This window comes from Sinocyclocheilus grahami, unplaced genomic scaffold (genome assembly GCF_001515645.1).
Source record: "Sinocyclocheilus grahami isolate Dianchi unplaced genomic scaffold, SAMN03320097.WGS_v1.1 scaffold259.1, whole genome shotgun sequence".
NCBI lineage: Eukaryota > Metazoa > Chordata > Actinopteri > Cypriniformes > Cyprinidae > Sinocyclocheilus > Sinocyclocheilus grahami.
In genome coordinates this window covers 1,894,724-1,915,891 of record NW_015505438.1, presented here as the reverse complement: position 1 = coordinate 1,915,891, position 21,168 = coordinate 1,894,724, and the positions used below count along the sequence as shown (strand labels likewise).

Sequence of the window (21,168 nt, the reverse complement as noted above, 5' to 3'; positions counted from 1 at the left end):
GGACAATTTTTTATATAACTCCTACTGGATTCGTCTGAAAGAAGAAAGTCATATACACCTAGGATGCCTCAGGGGTGAGTAAAACACAGCCTAATTTTCATTTTTGGGTGAACTTGCCCTTTAAAAGCGGAGGTAGATAACTAAAATACCAAACTGTTGCAGGTTGACACAAGTCTTAACACCGTCAGTCAGTTTTTACAGTGATCTGTGCAATCCAGCCACAAATTCGTGATAATAGGGCTCTGAAATGAGAGAAAAACGTAAGTCACAGCCTATCTCGTGTTAAACTTTTCATTTAAAAGTACATGCTGTTGAGTTCTAATCTCAAATTCTGACCTCCAGTGTGTAACAAACCTGAGTCTGGCTCAATGATGGCATGTCTGATGAGGAAGTCCAGAACCACCATGGCACAGTTTGGCTTAAACTCCTCACTGACCAAGAGATCTTTCACCTGAAATCAACAAATGACACAGAGGAGAATCAATGGGGGTAAGATGTGTCACCCCTTAGTCTAGGAACCCACACATACTTTAGAAAGCTGCCTGAGAGAAAAGTAACCATTTTTAATGCTAAAACACTTTTTTTCTGCATGACAAAGTACAAGCAAACGTGTATATCACAGCTATTCTTATATAAAACATCACATAGCATTCAAACCTAAAATCAATGGGATGCCTTCACCTTCTCTATTGGATAGTAGTAAAACGCTTGCACTTCTCCGTCTCCAATGTGAGGCTGAAAATTGAGAGGCAGTTCTAAATCAAAGACAAACTGACACTCAGGAAATATTCCTTCGTCATCTTCGTAGGTGTAGCTACAGAGAAGACAGAGGGAGGCATGAATTGGAGATTGAAGATCGCAGAACCTCTTTCAATTTAGCTAAACATAGTGAACAGTTTCCAGGCAGAAATGATGCCCGTGACAGGCATTCATGTCTTTGATCACATTGAAGTGTTCTGAGACTGTATAAAACTTGAATTCTGGTCGTCTTAATTTGTGCACACAGAATATTTCTCTGGAAACCTGCCAGTTGGAAGCTATTTCTGGCATTACTGCTGTATTAATCAGTCTCTTGCAGGAGAGTTTATATCTACCCTGGAATCTGAAAAGGTTTTGAATAGAGAAAACATTTAACATCTTTAATCTTAAAATGCAGCAGTTAGCAATTGCTTTTGTGCTTAGTAATAAACTACCTTTAATGACCTAACCTAAATAGTGGTATAGAAATAATAAAAAAAAAGATTAAGCACCTCACAGTTCCCACAGGACGTGCTTGCTCTGCCAGGCCCTGAGGGATGCAGGCCTCCTCTTCACACTCTTTTACCATGGTATGCCTTACACTACAGCTTGCTGCCAGTCCTCCAGCCGCCTGAGTGATAAATCAAATCCTTTAAAGACCCCATTACATCAAAATGGGAGGTTTGTGGTTTTTAGTCAGTGTTTGTTAGCTCTGAGGTCATCTTTAAAAGCACACTGTACTAATTTATAGCAGATATACACAATTTATTACTCTGTTTATATATATTAATTATTTTATACACTACTGTTCAAATGTTTGGGATGGGTCAAATATTTAAAAAAAAAAGTCTAATGCTCATCAAGACTGCATTTATTTGATTGCGATACAGTAAAAATAGTGAAATATTTTTACAGTTTAGCTATTTACAGTTTTCTATTTTAATATATTTTAAAATGCAATTTATTACCGTGTTGGTAAGCCTGAATTTCTGCAGGCATTACTTCAGTCTTCCGTGTCACATGATCTGAAATCATTCAAATATGCTAATTTGGTGCACAAGATTTTTTTATTATTTTTTATCATCAATGTTGAAAACAGTTGTGTTGCTCAACTGGATTCTCTGATGAATAAAAAGTTCAAAGAACAGCATTTATTTGAAATATAAATCTTTTGTAACATTATAAATGTCTTTACTGTCACGTTAAATAGTTTAATACTTGCTGAACAAAAGTATGAATTAAAACAAATCTTACTGTCCCCAAACTTTTGAACAGAAGTGTATGTTTAAATGGTCCAACTTCCTCAAAAGTCAACACTTTTTTATTGTCATATATACAGGGTACATCATATTACAATTAAAGTCTTACTTGGGAAATTCCCGCAGGTAAAGACAACAATGCAATGTGCAAAAATTTTAAACAGTGCAAACATAACTTGTGTAAACAACAGACTTACAAAACCCCACACAAAGGCAGAATACAATACATAAGTGTTTAAAATGTATGTACATGAATGTATTAAGTATGTAAAAAAAATAAGTTAAGTCATTAAACGGCAGCAATACAAATGTAGCATTAACATAATTGGATGAATCCTTGAGGTAGTACTATATTGAAGTGCAAAGAGTGTTGACGGCAAGTGATACGAAATGAGATATATAATCATAGATTTAAGTGTTAAAAGTAACCGTATGATTCAACCTACTGTTTACTCAACCTGTTTGGTGTGGCACTTCTTGTAACGAGCTGATTAATTAGTTTATTAGTGTACATGAATGTATTAAGTATGTAAAAAAAATAAGTTAAGTCATTAAACGGCAGCAATACAAATGTAGCATTAACAAAATTGGATGAATCCTTGAGGTAGTACTATATTGAAGTGCAAAGAGTGTTGACGGCAAGTGATACGAAATGAGATATGACTACTTAAGTTAAATGAGCGTGTAGTGTGAAGGAGTCATAGATTTAAGTGTTAAAAGTAACCGTATGATTCAACCTACTGTTTACTCAACCTGTTTTGTGTGGCACTTCTTGTAACGAGCTGATTAATTAGTTTATTAAGCTGATCAGAAGAAATGGACAGCCCCTGAGTTAAATATATGAGTGTCACAGCAAAGGGTCTGAATACTTAGGACCATGTGATATTTCAGTTTTTCTTTTTTAATAAATCTGCAAAAATGTCAACAATTCTGTGTTTTTCTGTCAATATGGGGTGCTGTGTGTACATTAATGAGGAAAAAAAATTAACTTAAATTATTTTAGCAAATGGCTGCAATATAACAAAGAGTGAAAAATTTAAGGGGGTCTGAATACTTTCCGTACCCACTGTATATCAAAAGTGAAGAACAAATCAGGATTTGCAGGAACGGCTATGAAAATGTCTGTATGTATACTCCAACTTAAGTACAGAACGTACACATTTTTGTGCTCATATTTACTAGTAATCCAATTTTCATTAAGCAAATAATCCAATCCCATTTCATGTTTATTATCATGCAAAGATAAACAGACAATCACAATATGCATTAATATTATTATAAAATACAAAAATAATTTCAGATAGTTTCTAGGGCAATATTTCTCATTTTCCTTTAGTTTGATTTGTTTACTTGATGTACTTAACTTAAACTGAAATAAAAATGTATAAAAACTATGTAGACATTTATAAATTAAACAAAAACTACTAAAAAAAAAAAAAGACAAAAAACTTGAACTAAAATTAAAATGGAAATGGAAAAATAAAAATACAAAAATATTCAAAATATGAATACAACTATAATAGTATCTCAATTACACTAAAGTAGCACTGCAATGTATACAGTGGTATGCATTTAGGAAAACATTTTGTGCATATGGACATTTCATAAATTGTTTGTAGGAACATTGTCCAAAAAATTGTCATGCATCCACATTTAGGATCATTCTTTATAAAAAAATGATCCTGTAGTGAATTATTCTGGGGTTTTTTATTTAATACAAATTGATGGCATGATGTGTTGTTTTATAGGATTGGGTGAGGGTGGCTTGAAAATCATGTGCATGGAGCAAATAATCCCCATTAATATAAAAAATAAAACATTGCTCATCATTTTTGACATTGGAAGGAACTGACACACAACTACTCAAGAAGTAAGGATGAAGATGGGCAATTATCCAGCATGTACCATAGATGTCTCACCTCATCTCTCCAGCCTATGAGACAGGTGAATGTTGCCTCTCTCCTCAGCTCCTGCAAGACCTCATCCACAGCCACTGATCTGCTCTCAAAAGTGTCAAGACCGGAGCTGAAGGTTATAGTGCTCCCGTATGGTCTGAAGACAGCAGGAAAACGACCAAGAATTGATGCTACTTTTGGGTAAAGCCATCCAACCTGTTCTCCAGCCACCTCAAAACGTAGACAGCTCTCCAAACTAGAACCTGGTGTAAACGAATGCATTGATGTTGAGTAAATGAATGCATTTGTATATGAATTATACATGTATATTATAGTATTACATATTAGTCAATGATAAACAACAAAAATAACATGTTTTCTTTGTTTTCCTTGAATGCAGGCGTGTATACAGAAGTTCAAAAAGGTTTTAAAAAAAATTGAAGGTCACAAATGTACATTAATTATTATTTACAATATTTACAAATATTATTTTTGAGGTTTTCTTGACTTTTTAAGAAATTAAACGTGAGTCATGGATAGCAATAAGTCTTGTTACAAATCTTTTAATTCATACACTGAAAACATGTTCATAATAAAAATAAGCCTTTGTCAGCATGAGTTGAATTTTAATGTATTTTTACAGATCAAGTAAGCTTTTCATTGACCCTTGACATATGCATTCCTGCTGGATCACATGCATATGGATTGCTCTGTCATATGATTCTTTTAATATTTCCCCACCTGGTAAATGAAAGTTATTCATTCGACGCAGGAGTTGTAGCATTTTCTCCGACCACGAAGCCATTTTGTCGATTTCACACGTGGAACAGTTAATTGTCCGTTCAGAAAGCATGCATTATGATTTTGGGGGATTTGCTGTTGACATGCTGTCATACACCCACGGGCTTCATGCTCGCCTCCATTGTTGCAGTTCCTGTTGATGTGAGCGCTGATTGGTTCGCAGGTTCAGCTGATCTGCGCGCTGATTGGTTGAAGCTCTACGACGAGCTCTTGAAGGGCTATGACGAGAGTTGCTCATATGTGTTTCTCCACCAGAGGGCGAATGAAGATCAAAACAAAGGCCGCTCAGAATGTTACTGGACCAAAATACTTTGTAATGAATGCTGAAAGGTCATGTTAGTCCTCCATATGAAATGCAAAACGTTTTGGTCTGTTGGTCATCAGTAATTTTTTTCGAATTCACATCATATAATCTTTGTGAATCAGCTTTGGCTTGTGGCTTGGCACAGATAGTGAGGTAAAATCGGTTTATATACCACCCTTTTGTGATTGACAGTATTAGATGAACACGTTTGTTCGTTTATAAGTCTATCAAAAAGTGGCAATTTGATTAAAACAACCTAATATGAATGGCAAAGTAAGTCATGGCCCATTAAGTTTTTCATTGTTTGGGACTTTACATTGATTGCTCTAGGCTAAAACAATTTCCACCAAAATGACAAACTTAAAAGTGATTTTTTTTGTTACTACCAGTGCCTAAAATGTCATTCATTCAAACATACACATACACAGTGTTAGGGAAATTCATTCATACATACATATAGTGTTGGGGAAAGTTACTTTTAAAAGTAATGCATTACAATAATGAGTTACTCCTTAAAAAGTAACTAATTGCATACTTCGTTGCTTTGCGTTACATTACTTTTGCGTTACTTTTTCTCATCTGGGCTTGCTTGTATGTTTTTAATATAAAAAAAGCTATATTTTTGGCATATGCAAAAGCCATATTTAACTTTATTGCATATTTAATTATTGCAGGTTTGCGTCATATTCTAAGTTTGCATTTAAGTTTTTATTCATTTTGAGGAATACTAAATCTGTATTTGTGCAAGTGAGATGAGTAAATGCATGTTCATATTTAGTATGGAGCTACAGTAACCATTGTATTTACACATTGCACTTACTGCAGATTTTTCTCAACATGGGAACTGAGAGCTGTTTGTTAGTCAATAAATGGGAAACCAAAGTAGCTGGTGTTACTTATTTGAAAAAGTAACTTTTACTGTAAATTGAAAAGTAATGCATTACTTTACTAGTTGAAAAAAGTAATCTGATTACGTAACTCTGATTAAGTTACTTGTAATGCATTACCCCCCAACACTGTACATACATGCAATCAATCACTCCCCGGAACTGATTTAAAACATGTTCTACCATATATATTTTTCTAATATGTTTGAAAAAATTGGATTTAAAAAAACCAAACAAAAAAAAACTCACTGCACATTTTAAATATCAGGGGCATTTTCTTGCCTCAAGCTGTGTATCATATCCATCTCTCAGTTTGGTTCACTAGGCTACACAATCATGGGGAAGACTGCTGATCTGACAGTTGTCCAGAAGACGATCATTGACACCCTTCACAAGGAGGGTAAGCCACAAACATTCATTGCCAAAGAAGCTGGCTGTTCACAGAGTGCTGTATCCAAGCATGTTAACAAAGTTGAGTGGAAGGAAAAAGTACGGAAGAAAAAGATGCACAACCGAGAGAACCGCAACCTTATGAGGATTGTCAAGCAAAATCGATTGAAGAATTTGAATGAACTTCACAAGGAATGGACTGAGGCTGGGGTCAAGGCATCAAGAGCCACTACACACAGACGTGTCAAGGAATTTGGCTACAGTTGTCATATTCCTCTTGTTAAGCCACTCCTGAACCACAGACAACGTCAGAGGTGTCTTACCTGGGCTAAGGAGAAGAAGAACTGGACTGTTGCCCAGTGGTCCAAAGTCCTCTTTTCAGATGAGAGCAAGTTTTGTATTTCATTTGGAAACCAAGGTCCTAGAGTCTGGAGGAAGGGTGGAGAAGCTCATAGCCCAGGTTGCTTGAAGTCCAGTGTTAAGTTTCCACAGTCTGTGATGATTTGGGGTGCAATGTCATCTGCTGGTGTTGGTCCATTGTGTTTTTTGAAAACCAACGTCACTGCACCCGTTTACCAGGAAATTTTGGAGCACTTCATGCTTCCTTCTGCTGACCAGCTTTTTGAAGATGCTGATTTCATTTTCCAGCAGGATTTGGCACCTGCCCACACTGCCAAAAGCACCAAAAGTTGGTTAAATGACCATGGTGTTGGTGTGCTTGACTGGCCAGCAAACTCACCAGACCTGAACCCCATAGACAATCTATGGGGTATTGTCAAGAGGAAAATGAGAAACAAGAGACCAAAAAATGCAGATAAGCTGAAGGCCACTGTCAAAGAAACCTGGGCTTCCATACCACCTCAGCAGTGCCTCAAACTGATCACCTCCATGCCACGCCGAATTGAGGCAGTAATTAAAGCAAAAGGAGCCCCTACCAAGTATTGAGTACATGTACAGTAAATGAACATACTTTCCAGAAGGCCAACAATTCACTAAAAATGTTTTTTTTATTGGTCTTATGAAGTATTCTAATTTGTTGAGAATTGGTGGGTTTTTGTTAAATGTGAGCCAAAATCATCACAATTAAAAGAACCAAAGACTTAAACTACTTCAGTCTGTGTGCAATGAATTTATTTAATACACGAGTTTCACAATTTGAGTTGAATTTATTGAGATGCACCTGTAAATTAGATATAGCACTGCTTTTGTGCCAGTGAGCAACAGGATTGATCCAAAGCCTAACAAAGAGATCCATTACAGATACAGACAGCGAGAAAGAAGGACAGTAAAAATGTTGGTTATATTGCATCGCTGTAATCTGCACCATAATCTTAGGGTCAGTTCTCCCTCTGAGCACTAAAAATATACACAGTAATCACTGTTGTTAGAGGACTGAGAAGCAGTGGTAGGCGGCTTTTTAATGAGTCAAGAAAAGCAAACTGTTCCCAAATGCACACAGCTAGAGAAGAGATAAACAGAAGAGATATTTCTTTGCAGGGGTTGCTTTCTATCTATCTATCTATCTATCTATCTATCTATCTATCTATCTATCTATCTATCTATCTATCTATCTATCTATCTATCTATCTATCTATCATTCTTTTGTTCTGTCGTTCTATCATCTATCGTTATGTCTTTCCATTGTTCTATCATTTTATTGTCTGTCTATCTATCATTCTGTCATTGTATCTATCTAGAGTCAGTCACGTTTTCTAAATAAATTTATTTATTCTAAATAAATTTCTCTGGGCGGTAGATTTATCATGTTCTCGACAGGCTTGGCTCCAGTCGTGTGTGTGGATGGATGGGGAATTCTAGGAAAAAGTAAACTCTGATTCTCAAGTTGTCATGAAGAAAATGAACGCACTAGACTGTTTGCTGTCTGAGGTTGGCTTACTTCAGTTGTATATCAAACCGTATTTTTGGAAGTCTTCATACACAGTCTCATTCCAAAAGTGGACCACAGATGAAGGATGTTGCTAAAATGATTTCTGCGTTATTTGTTTGTGACATTTATATCTGGTCTAATCTGTTTTTTGGTTGGACTCTGAGCAGGTGTATGAGGTAAACCCGAAGGCAGGAAGATGTGGGTGGTGTTGTTTGCCTCTTTAAAATGATTGTTTGTCTTCATGAACATTCAGAGATTTTATTTTTGAATGAATGACAGGAAGCTCTGGGCATGTCTTGTGGGGGAGTATTACATCAAATTGCTTAATAATTTTCTGTGTGGGAGGTAAAAACAAAGAAAGGCTATAACAAACTGGAGTGGAGGAGATGCAAACAGAATTAAGTAGAACTAAATTACTTATTTGTCCCAGCCTGCTCCAAACACATTTTATATAATCAAAACAAGCTTGCACTTGTGTGCTAATGTTGTGTTAGCTGACCACATTAATGTCTTATGGATTAATGTCCATATTCTGAAAAACCTTTATTCCGATAAAGAGGTTTATATGCTTCATGGTTATTGGAATATTCCTGTATACACTGTAATTTACACACAAGACATCTATTAATGTTAGTTTGTGAAATGTTTGCAAAAATATTCATTCTCATTTCAAACATTGTTTCTTCAAAATCAACGTTTTTAGCACCAAAAAGTACAAATGAATATTCTGTTGTGTTAAATGGATATTCTGAATAAGATATTTGCATGATAAAGAATTATGTAATACAGGCATATGTGATCTATGTTATTTTGATTGTTAGAAGTATTTTGGAATATTTTCTTAATTAGGTTATTTCAATCTGTTTACCACATTTATGTGACTTGTGCTTAAATTTAGATGAATATACACTACTGTTCAAAAGTTTGAGGTCACTAAGATTTTTTAATACTTTAATTCTTTTTTAAAGTATTTAATTTAAAATACTTTAAAATTAATGCTTATTCAGCTAGTATATAGTAAAATGTGACAGTGAATATTTCTATTTCAAATAAACGTTTTTTTTTTTTTTTTACTTTCTGTTTATCAAAGAGTTAAGAAAAATGTTTTTCAGGTTTTTTAAATATTAAGCAGCACAGCTGTTTTCAACATTGATAATAAGAAGAAATGTTTACTGAGAACCAAATCATATTAGAATGATTTCTGAAGGATATTTACAGTTATTACAGATATTTTCAGAATGTTATCGTTTTTATGAACTTTTTCCCAATCATTTTAGGATAGTTTTTATGTAAACGATTATACTTATGATTTTTGCCTAGCTGGACTGACCCAAACCATATTCAGGGATCTAGAATATGAAGACCTGAGAGTTGACTCTTGTGACTCGGGCCAGTAAACAACCAACCACAACAACCTACAATAGCCTAAATCATTTTCCAAAAATGTAAACGTGTTGCATTGAGATCATTTCAGTTTTGTCAATAATAGAACTACTCCAATAGAAAATGGCATAAATTCTCTGTAATGTTATTTAATGAAGTGGTTGTCATAGCAACAGTGCTCATATGCAGTGAAATGGCCACACTGGACAGAAAGAGGCCGCAGGGTCAAGCAAGGTTGCAAAAGGCAATGGAACTTGAAGAATTTCTCAGGACTGTGGTGCCGTTGGCCCTTGGACAAACAAAGCTACCTTTCATATCAACAGGCTCCCTACAGACCAATGTTTTCTCTGCTCTTCCATCAAACGTGTACTAGCCGTGAAGCACAAACAATAATGAGTGTTTTAAGAGAGACTTCAAGCTATGTTTTATTCATCAACACATAAATCTGAAATCCCACACACCGGAAGTGCATCCGTTGACGTCAGAACATTAAATCGTGTCAAAGATAAGATTTTTTTTCCCTTGAGGACGCTCTAATAGTTTATTTTTCTCTCAAGACCGATGGGCGTTCGTTGAGAGGGAAAGGAGAGGCGGTTGGTGGGTCTTCAGGGCAAGTGAAAGAGGCGCTTTGTTGAAACTGTTTTGATTTTGATTTTTTTCCCTCTCACTCCCCTGCTTCCGTTCCATTCCTTATATATTAAAAATAGAAAACCGATATTTCAGAATATTACCTTTTTTGTGAACTTTTGAATGGTACTGTAGATTTATTTTATTGCACATGGACATGGTTATTTACTCAAGCAGTTTAGTATAGTCTAAGTTTACGTGTGTTACTATTTTTGTAAACGATTACACTTGTGATTTTTGCCTAGCTGGACAGACCCAAACCATATTCATGGATCCAGAATATTAAGACCTGAGGGTTGACTCTTGTGACTCAAGTGAGCAACCACATAGTGACATCCTGGCAACCCCATTAGCCTAGAATAATGGCAGAACATTGATTGTAAAAATGTTCTCCATTAAGATAATTTCAGTTTCTTATTTATGTCAATAATTAAACTACTCAGAAAGAAAGTGGTATAATAATTCTCTGTAATGTTATTTAATGAAGTGGTTGTCATAGCAACAGTGCTCCTATGCAGTGTAATGGCCACACTGGACAGAAAGGGGCTGCATGGTCAAGCAAGGTTGCAAAAGGCAATGGAACTTGAAGAATTTCTCAGGACTGTGGTGCCGTTGGCCCTTGGACAAACAAAGCTACCTTTCATATCAACAGGCTCCCTACAGACCAATGTTTTCTCTGCTCTTCCATCAAACGTGTACTAGCCGTGAAGCACAAACAATAATGAGTGTTTTAAGAGAGACTTCAAGCTATGTTTTATTCATCAACACATAAATCTGAAATCCCACACACCGGAAGTGCATCCGTTGACGTCAGAACATTAAATCGTGTCAAAGATAAGATTTTTTTTCCCCTTGAGGATGCTCTAATAGTTTGTTTGGCTCTCGGGACTGTTGGGCATTCGTTGAGAGGGAAAGGAGAGGCGGTTGGTGGGTCTTCAGGGCAAGTGAAAGAGGCGCTTTGTTGAAACTGTTTTGATTTTGATTTTTTTCCCTCTCACTCCCCTGCTTCCGTTCCATTCCTTCCTCCTCACTCTCTGCTCTCACCTTTGCATTTCTTTTTCTTTTTTTTCCCCTCGGAGGGATGGGTGAAGGGTTGAACGTGATTTCCAGAGGCAGAATATAACGGGCCTTTCAGAGGGTGCAGCCCTCAGAATCATTGAGACAGCTGTCTCCAGCAGATTGTACCTGAACTGACTCCAGCATACATTAACAATGTACAAGCCTTTAGCTTTGTGTCTGTGTTTAGCGCTTTTAGCGGCTGAGGGAAAACGAGAAAAGGGAAGAAGAGAGAGACAGAGGAGCTCCAGACGATTCTTATCCACTGAGGATGCACCTGACTATGATAACCCTTTCCTTCCAGGTGAGCAGTGCTTATAGCATTTTTTATTTGAGTCAAAAAATAATAAGAGAGGAATATATGTTTTTCTGATATTGTGATTTTATATTTATATATATTGTGGAAAAAATATGTTTTAAAAAAGGGGTTATTTAAGCAAAAAATGCACAAAAATAGTACAATATATATATATGCATGTATGTATGTATGTATGTATATGTGACCCTGGAGAACAAAACCAGTCTTAAGTCGCTGGGGTATATTTGTAGCAATAGCCAAAAATACATTGTATGTGTCAAAATTATTGATTTTTCTTTTATGCCAAAAATCATTAGGATATTATGTAAAGATCATGTTCCATGAAGATATTTTGTAAATTTCCTCCTGTAAATATATTAAAACTTAATTTTTGGTAATATGCATTGCTAAGAACTTCATTTGGACAAATTTAAAGGTGATTTTCTCAATATTTAAATTTTTTTGCACCCTCCGATTCCAGATTTTCAAATAGTTGTATCTCGGCCAAATATTGTCATATCCTAACAAACCATACTTCAATGAAAAACTTGTTTATTCAGCTTTCAGATCATGTATAAATCTCAATTTCGAAAAATGTACCCTTATGACTGGTTTTGTGGTCCAGGGTCACATATGCATATGCATATGTTATTATTTAAAATTCATTGTGCCGTTTTATTTATTGAAAACAAGTGGTTAAACTGAATTGAAGATGAAAGGCCTGTACAATATTTGGATAATACAAATATTTGGACAAAAGTCATATTTAAAAATGTATGAATGTCTTTGCATTACAACAAAACATCAAACCAAGTATCATTCATTTGACAGAACACAAACACATTTCAAGCAAAACCATTTAAAAACAGAATTTCTTTGTGGGTCACCATTGAAAACTGACATCATACACTAAAAATAAATTGTATTTTTATTTTATTTTTTTATTTTATTATTATTTTTTATATTTGAAATTAAATTTATACATTATATTTAATTTGTATATTATATTATATTATTCTATTATAGGCACTTATCATATGCAGTGTCATTCTTGTGTGCTGAATTCTGAAATTTTGTCTGTGTGGATACATGCCAGTGCGTAGCAGCCAGTGCTTGGTGAATGGGATTTCTCTGTTTGAGGGGGCTGTCTGGTCTCCAGAGCCTTGCAGTGTGTGCCAGTGTAAAGATGGTGCCGCAAGCTGCCGAACCATCCCCTGCCCAGCCAGAGGTTTGGGAACCACCATCTCTTCTCTTTTGATGAATAGAAAGCTCAAAAGAACAGCATTTAAATTAGAAATATTTGAAATAGAAATATTTTGTACAATTATAAATATCTTTACTGCCACTTTCAAGCAAGTTAATGTGTTCTTGCTGAATAAAAATATGAATTTAATCTTACTGACCCCAAACTTTTGAACAGTAGGCTTAGTGCATGTTCCATTCTTGCTTTTTGATTGTTCTTTTGGGGTTTACTTTAAAATAGTAATTGGATTAGTGATTTGTAGTAAGAGCTAAAGAGAACAGTGGGCATCCCTGTGGTGATGCAGGCTGGGAATTATGTAAAACATTGGCTCCTAGTGTGGTGCAATGCAGTGCTGGGAAAGATGCCATCATGGAGTGGGATGCTTGGTGGTGGGTACTGATTTTCTGTTTGCCACACCATGTCTAGCTTCACCCACCCTGAAGTCTGTGGCCAGTAAGCCCAGTCCAACATCTGTGGGGAAAACAAGCTCGAAAAACAGACTAACAGGAAATGGAAAACCACCTGTGGGGACGGAGGTTCTGGAGGTGAAACCAAAGAAGAACAAGATGGTGATCATCACCCCAGCAAAAGAAGTATGTAGATGTGCATGAGAAAATGTAGTATACTTCTTATACTTCATACAGATTTTTCCCCTCATTATTGTACTTCTTTTCCTTTAGATGTGTATTTGTTGGTCCTAACTGGTTTAAGGTGGTCTTTCTGCTCTTTTAGTCTGTCTATGCTGGTGCTCAGCTGGTTTACCTGGTTGGCCAGTCGGTCTTCCGTTGTTGCCAGATGAAAAGTATCCAAAACCACGCCACACTCTTAAAGGGATAGTTCATCCCAAAATTTTAAATTCTGTCATTAATTACTCACCCTCATGCCATTCCAAACCCATACGATCTCCGTTCATCTTCGGAACACAAATTGCATGGTGGTACTCTTGTGAATGTGTGTTGAAGACTGACACGGAAGAGAAGAAATTGTTGAATAAAGTCGTTATTTTTGTTTTCTTTGCGCACAAAAAATATTCTCGTTGCTTCATAAAATTAAGGTTGGACCACTGATGTCACATGGACTATTTTAATGATGTCCTTGCTACCTTTCTGGGCCTTGAATGTGTCAGTTCCATTGCTGTCTATGCAGGGTCAGAAAGCTCTTGGATTTCATCAAAAATATCTTAATTTGTGTTCCGAAGATGAATGAAGGTCTTACAGATTTGGAACTAATTAATTGTAATTGTAATTGACAGAATTTTCAAATTTGGGTGAACTATCCCTTTAAAAAAAGAAATGGGGTTTTCGCAGCAAAGTCATAGAATTTTATAATTTTTGTGCAAAGGAAAGATGCTATGGATGTTAACGGTTCCTCATGGAACCATCAATGCCAATAAAGAACCTTTATTTTAAGAGTATAAAACCAGCAAACCAGACCAGCTAGAAATAGCAAAGCACTTTAGGCTAGTTTTAAGCAGATTTGACCTTTTAAAATTGTTTATAAACGCTTACGTTTTCTATTCAGCCACCCTCAAATGTCCCTAAGAAGCAAGTGAAGAAAAACCAGGAGGTGATTGTGAGTCTGGATCCTGGAAAACCACCTAAGACCCCTGTAATACCCACAGGACCTCGGTTTATGAGACCAATCTATTTTGATCATGATGACCACGATGATGACGACTATCTAGAGGACGACAGTGACAGTGATGATGATGACGATGATAACCGCAGCATTCCGGTGTTCAGATCTGCTGTTCGTCCTGTAGCAGTCGAAAGACGAGTAATACCGCCCACATTCAAACCGGCCATACCACGAGCACAACCAGCCTTTGCTCTTCCTACAAGAAAATCTGTGATCCTGCCCACTGGAAGGCCACTGCCAGCCCCCATTTGGCGACCGGTGGATCGAGGTATTGGCCGTCCAGTCATCAGCACCTCTGTTCATATGGAGTCTCTCCCAGCAGGCTGCCTGCTTTCAGAGTCTCTTATTGCTTGTGGAAACACTCGCCTTACCCAAATGCCCATCATCAAAGATGCTGGGGTCAGGAGTCTCTTTCTAGCAGGTGAGGTGAGAGCAGTTCACCCTGCACATGAGGACTAATTATACACTGTGAAAAACATTTTCATAGTTTTTTGTCTTTTTTTAAAATAAAAACATCTGAACATCCTTACAATAAGGTCAAAAAACAATTGTATAAGATAATGCATGTAAATTAAAATTTTTTTCTAGAGAATATACCTTGAATTAGGTGCATTTTCTTACCTCATTAGTGTTTTTTTCTCATTTAGGCTACACCTAATTCCTTATATACTACATATACACTACCATTCAGAAGTTTTGTGTGTGTATTTGTTTTTAAGAAATAAATAAATTCACCAAGAATGCAATAAATTGATCAGAAGGGATAGTAAATAGTAAAAAAAAAATTTGGGGAACTTTCTCCTCGTCAAAGAATCTTGACAAAACATGTATACCATTTTAAAATATATTAAAATAGAAAACAGTTATTATAAGTTGTATAAATATTTCACAATATTGAATCAAATAAATACAGCCTTGGTTAGCATTCAATTCAAAAACATTACAAATCTTACTGACCCCAAACTTTGCAACAGGAGTATATATATAAAAATGTTAAAAAAAATTACAAATATTTGTCATATTGTGAGAATATGACGTTGTGACATACAAAAATTGTATACATGTTTAAATTGTGACACAAAAAGTCAAAAGTATGAGATGGAAACCTACTTTTTATACAAACCTCATAAAATATGGTTAAGAGTCTGAAAATAGGTCTCTATGTTATTAGAGTTTGACAGATGCTCTAACACAATCTGGCAGTGTCCTATTGTTTGTCCATCAGATGATTGTCTGTATGTGGCACTGCAAGAGCTGGCACTGAAATGTGAGATGTGTAAACAGAGCTTACCATGATCCAGAAAAAGGTGAAAAAATTACTCTCGACTTGGTATTTTGCAGATAACAAAATCAGCAAGATCCCATCGCATGCTCTGGCAGGTCTTCCCAACCTGGAGTGGCTCGACCTCAGCAAGAACAAGCTGGATGATTTCTCTTTGGGACCGGATGTGTTTCGGGTGAGATAAAGTCAAAGAAACCTTATTATATTAGCAAGCATACTGACACATAACGCATACTGTTTGTTTTCATATTCCATTTGGATCACATAACAATCATTGTGATATTTCTTTGGACTCGAATAATGATCAGATTAACGTAGGAAATCTGCAAAAATAGAGACTGCTTTGGGATCTGTTATCTGTTACAGTGGTGAGTTATCAGGCCTTATGGTGTGGCACAGTGCAAGCTTGATATTTAGCAAGTAGCTGACGTGTTTTCACAAGATGTCAGGTCTGACATCACCGAGACAATTCTCACCAGGATGCTGCAGTGAACATGGGAAATTTCAGTCAATAGATATTACCCCCTAAAAAGAAACACAGTCATTTTTTACATTTTTCTCACCCATGTGTCATATCTACTCGGCGCCAAGCACAGGTTGTACAGGTGACATATATATGACACAGAGCAGAATAGTGTTTTCTTCACATGTTCACTGTACCTCAGTGTTTACCTGTGCTCGGTAGCATGATCAAGAAACGTCTGTTCCTCATGCAAGATGCCAGAACTCTGAATATCTGTGTTGTGTAACTTCTGCTTCTGTGACTTGCAGCAAGCTTTGAAATATTTGACAGTGTCATGAGTATCTTCTCGGCCTGTTGCAGAACTTGACGAAGCTCAGGAGGTTGAACCTTGATGGAAACAACTTCACTAAATTGCCGGCTCTCCCTCCCTCGCTGGTGGAGCTGAAGATCAACGATAATAAACTCAGTGGTCTCACTCCCCACAGCTTTCAGGGTAAACACAAAACCACAGTGTCCATATGAACTCAGTATTCAACACTCTGGTCCGGTAAAAGATCTGTTTTTCATGTTAGAGGTTAATCTGGGCATTTTAAAATGACTTTTGTCTTCTTGCCAGTCAGTTGATTCTTAATCATCAGTGATTTATTATAGTGCACTATCTTTTTAATGTTTCTCCAAGATAGCAGTGAGATTAAATGGACGCATTTGAGTATTTTATGTATTTTTGATCAAATAAATGCAGGCTTTTTCAACATTAGAGATTTCTTTCAAAATTCTAAAGTGTAAATGTAACAACTGAGACCTCTATTAAGCTTCCAAATACCATTAAATACTGATAAACTAAGCATAATCTAATGTTATTTTTTCCTCAGGTCTGTCTCAGCTGCTGACACTGGAGTTAGAGGATAATTATTTCCACGATGGAAATGTCTCTCCTCTGGCCTTCAAGCCTCTCAGGAGGCTGATTTACCTCAGGCTGGATGACAATAAGTTCAGGGCTATTCCCTCCGGTCTGCCTGTTTCAGTACAGGTCAGTTACATTTGACCTCTCAAAACGCCAAAATTGCAGTACATATACATACGATATACTCTGTGTAAAACGTGCACTAGATTTTAGTTTGGTGACATTGCCAAGTGTATTGGGGTGTTTATGCAGTGCGGTAGATAATGGATTGTTGTTGATTTGTAACTTCACCAGGAGCTACACCTGTCTGACAACAAGATAGAGGTGGTCCATTCAGGGCTCCTCAACAAGACCACAAACCTGAGAGTCCTGAACCTCAGCCATAACCGAATCCGAGAGGACCGCATTCATCCAAGAGCATGGATACACTTGCTGTGAGTTCAGATCTCAGTTCTCTGCCTTTCTCTGCTGTTAAGTGCCATCTTGTGGACAATTACTGTGATTATATGGTGAATAAAGAGACGGAGCTGTTGTATGAACACTAGGGTCGCCGCCAAGACATGTTCCTGGATCAACATTACTGTCCAAAAATATAGTCTTAACCCAATCCCTACCCCTAAACCTAACTCTACTCATAATTTATTCCTAAAGGGTAAAAGCACCTAACTGTGATCGTAAGCCTAAAACTAACATTTCCTGAAAAGTTATCCCTCAATTCTGATTGATTGATTGGAATGTTGTTCCAGGATCAACAAGGATCCTTATAATATATATATATATATATTTTTTTTTTCCCCCACAAAACTTGGTTACCAAATTAGACCCCTGCTCTAAATTTTACTAAAAACTATTAGTTTCGCTGTGAACACAAAGTACATTAACTTTTGGAAATGTATTTGTCATAATATAATATGTAGTTACATAGTATAACATTTTTTATTTTTTTAGTATATAATAAAGTATTCCAAAGCTATCTTAAACAATCTTCAAAATTCCACAGAAAACTGGAGTATTTGGACCTTTCCCACAATAAGCTGGTTCACGTTCCCTCTTTCCTGCCGGTTGGTCTGCGGCAGCTCATCTTGCATCACAACCAAATTGAGCGCATCCCTGGCTATGTGTTCGGCCACCTGCGACCTGGTCTGGACTCCCTGCAGCTGTCGTACAACCGTCTGCGTGAAGATGGGATAAATGAAGTGTCCTTCCTGGGCCTGTACAACTCACTGACTGAACTTCTGTTGGACCATAACCAGATCAGATCAATCCCACGAGGCATTCTACAGTTAAAGAACCTGCAGCACCTAAGACTGAACCACAACTACATTAGGTTAGTGAGTTTGTCTGTCTGTCTGTCTGTCTGTCGCTTTGTCTGTTTTAACCTGATCTTCTCCTTGTAGCTACATCACTATGAACTCATTGTGTGACACTACGGCCCGTGAGGACTCCCTGCTGGTGTCTGTTCACCTGGAGTACAACCTGATCGACCGCCGCCTCATTCCACCAACAGCCTTCTCCTGCATCAAAACCTACCAGAGCGTCCTTCTGCGGCCCCAGAGATACGAAGAGCAACATGAATGAATGCAGTTTTTGGGGCTGTCGTTTACAGTGCATCTCAATTCAATTCTTAATTCAGAGTTTTAAGTGAAATGAAGATAAAGATGCAGCTCCCTTTTCACACCAGAGGCCTTTTATTTTGTGTTAGTTGTGTTTTAGTTGTGTTCTGACTGTCTCATTGGGGTCACACATGCACATGCATTTTTCTGCTTTACTGCAACTAAAAACTACTGCAGACATCTGCTGTTTGACATTAGCATTGGCTGTGTTTATGCTTTAACAGATTTGTAGGGGGTTTTGCACAGATTAACGGTGCTAAATGTACATCTTTCTTGTTGCAGTTGGCATTATATTTTGTGTATGTCTGTTGTTGTTGTTACCATATCTAATGTCTGTCTTGGTTTGTTTTATACCTGTATGTCTGCAATTTACAATCTCTTATAAAGCAGACTTGTATGTGCAAGGATTTCTTTCTTTTTATATGTAAAAGGTTTTTAATAGATCAGCTTTATACATTATTTATTTTTTTATTAAACTGCAATGCATCACATTTGTTTTTTTAAATTTTAATACCGTTTTAACAATTTTCAGTAGCAAAGGCTTTGACTTTTATATTCAGTTTTGTGATACTGTGTGTTGTCTGTGCTTTTGTATTCTCTGTCACAAACTACAATAAAGTTGAGAGGTGACAAATAATCTGGTGTCAATTTTTCAGCATTTCTATCATTAATATTATAAGTGCATGTCTGATGGAAACGATGCACTGGTGTCCTGATGTATTTGTTCAAGGAGTTGGTTATTCAGCGTATGTTCTGTGCTCGATGCGTCTGATTCTCTCATTGGTCCACTAGGGGGCGTCAATAAACGTAAATCCAAAAACAATTTAAAAAGGAATGATATAAAATAATTGTTACACATTTTATTTAATAAAATATATATTTTTATCAAAAGTTACATTTACATTCAATGCTGAGCTCTCACTTTTGACAAATGTGATTGACAAATGTTTGCTTTGTCCCTTCAACAATTTTCAATTTCTTTTAATGCAGGCCTATTGACAGCCCTACTTTCTTTGGCTTCTTTACACTGGTGGAGGAAAAAAATATGAACAGGTCATTTTCTGACTGGAAGTTTTTTGTCTTGCTAGTTTGATATTGCTTTGTTCTAGCAAATGCAGACAGCAGCCAGTGCTGAGTTGCACGTTCATCATTCTGTATTATGACACTGTAGACTAGCACACTGGGCAGTGGCACTCTCTGCTTGCTCTATTTCTGTCCGGAGAAACTCTCTTAAAGTGGTAACTCACTGCCACAAGTGCTTCTTTTTCTACTTCACAGCAGGCCTCTGTCCCAGATTTATTTTCTTTGGGCCATCCCTAGATTGATTCTCTGTTGATGTATATATTTCTGTGACTGCTCTTCATTTCCAGGGTGTGGGCCATGTCCTAAACCATGAAGAAAAACGTCCTTATATTAAAAGAGCATATCCCAGAGTAACATCAGTCTTAGTGGGAAAACCTGGAAGTCTGTGGTAACGTATTCATTGAGGCTCTTAGCATGTCATACAGACACTTCTGTGTAAATATATTGTACGTCTCTCTCTCTCTCTCTCTGTCTGAGAGATATGTCTGTCTCTCTGTCTATCGCTTTGTCTTTCTGTCTGTGCCATTCCACAAAAAAACATGCAAATACATAAAAGTGTGGATATGGATGGATACTTTGTTCCATTAATAATATGTATCCTGGATGTTCAATAAAGGGAGATTTTAAACTTAATTGTCTTAAAAAGTATAACTGTGGTATTTTGGTGGAATTATCTGTCTGTCTGGCTACTTTATCTATATGTCTATCAGTCTGTCTGTCTCTAAACCCGATTCCAAAAAAGTTGGGACACTGTACAAATTGTGAATAAAAACAGAAAGCAATGATGTGGAAGTTCCGAATTTCAATATTTTATTCAGAATACAACAGATGACATATCAAATGTTTAAACTGAGAAAATGTATCATTTTAAGGGAAAGATAAGTTGATTTTAAATTTCATGGCATCAACACATCTTAAAGTTGGGACAAGGCCATGTTTACCTCTGTGTGGCATCCCCTCTTTTTATAACAGTCTGCAAACGTCTGGGGACTGAGGAGACAAGTTGCTCAAGTTTAGAAATAGGAATGTTGTCCCATTCTTGTCTAATACAGGCTTCTAGTTGCTCAACTGTCTTAGGTCTTTGTCGCATCTTCCTCTTTATGATGCGCCAAATGTTTTCTGTGGGTGAAAGATCTGGACTGCAGGCTGGCCATTTCAGTACCCGGATCCTTCTACGCAGCCATGATGTTGTAATTGATGCAGTATGTGGTCTGGCATTGTCATGTTGGAAAATGCAAGGTCTTCCCTGAAAGAGACGACGTCTGGATGGAAGCATATGTTGTTCTAGAACTTGGATATACCTTTCAGCATTGATGGTGCCTTTCCAGATGTGTAAGCTGCCCATGCCACACGCACTCATGCAACCCCATACCATCAGAGATGCAGGCTTCTGAACCGAGCGCTGATAACAACTTG

General features: G+C 36.8%; 2 protein-coding genes across 2 annotated transcripts; one reads left to right on the top strand and one right to left on the bottom strand.

Annotated features, from left to right (window-relative positions):
* Positions 1-57: 57 nt before the first annotated feature.
* Positions 58-4,907, bottom strand: tpk2 (thiamin pyrophosphokinase 2). Its single transcript, XM_016290542.1, has 6 exons — positions 4,634-4,907; positions 3,917-4,155; positions 1,251-1,369; positions 682-814; positions 355-451; positions 58-242 (listed from the first exon to the last, which is right to left on the bottom strand). The coding sequence occupies exons 1-6, from the start codon at positions 4,743-4,745 to the stop codon at positions 196-198; spliced, it is 747 nt and encodes a 248-aa protein (XP_016146028.1). The 5' UTR covers positions 4,746-4,907; the 3' UTR covers positions 58-195.
* Positions 4,908-11,384: 6,477 nt separating this feature from the next.
* Positions 11,385-18,900, top strand: LOC107599056 (extracellular matrix protein 2). The gene is made up of 10 exons (XM_016290540.1): positions 11,385-11,532; positions 12,623-12,754; positions 13,196-13,362; positions 14,291-14,828; positions 15,749-15,864; positions 16,513-16,645; positions 17,025-17,182; positions 17,351-17,490; positions 18,057-18,383; positions 18,454-18,900. Exons 1-10 carry the CDS (start codon positions 11,385-11,387, stop codon positions 18,632-18,634), a joined length of 2,040 nt encoding a protein of 679 aa, XP_016146026.1. The 3' UTR covers positions 18,635-18,900.
* Positions 18,901-21,168: the final 2,268 nt, after the last annotated feature.

Excerpts from the sequence above, each read along its gene's own strand:
- LOC107599056 (XM_016290540.1), top strand. The coding sequence starts at position 11,385 with ATGTACAAGCCTTTAGCTTTGTGTCTGTGTTTAGCGCTTTTAGCGGCT. Across the intron at positions 17,491-18,056 it reads AGAGCATGGATACACTTGCT|AAAACTGGAGTATTTGGACC; the intron begins GTGAGTTCAGAT and ends AAAATTCCACAG. Across the intron at positions 18,384-18,453 it reads CTGAACCACAACTACATTAG|CTACATCACTATGAACTCAT; the intron begins GTTAGTGAGTTT and ends TTCTCCTTGTAG.
- tpk2 (XM_016290542.1), bottom strand. The coding sequence starts at position 4,745 with ATGCTTTCTGAACGGACAATTAACTGTTCCACGTGTGAAATCGACAAA. Across the intron at positions 815-1,250 it reads CGTCCTGTGGGAACTGTGAG|CTACACCTACGAAGATGACG; the intron begins GTGCTTAATCTT and ends TCTTCTCTGTAG. Across the intron at positions 452-681 it reads ACTACTATCCAATAGAGAAG|GTGAAAGATCTCTTGGTCAG; the intron begins GTGAAGGCATCC and ends TGTTGATTTCAG.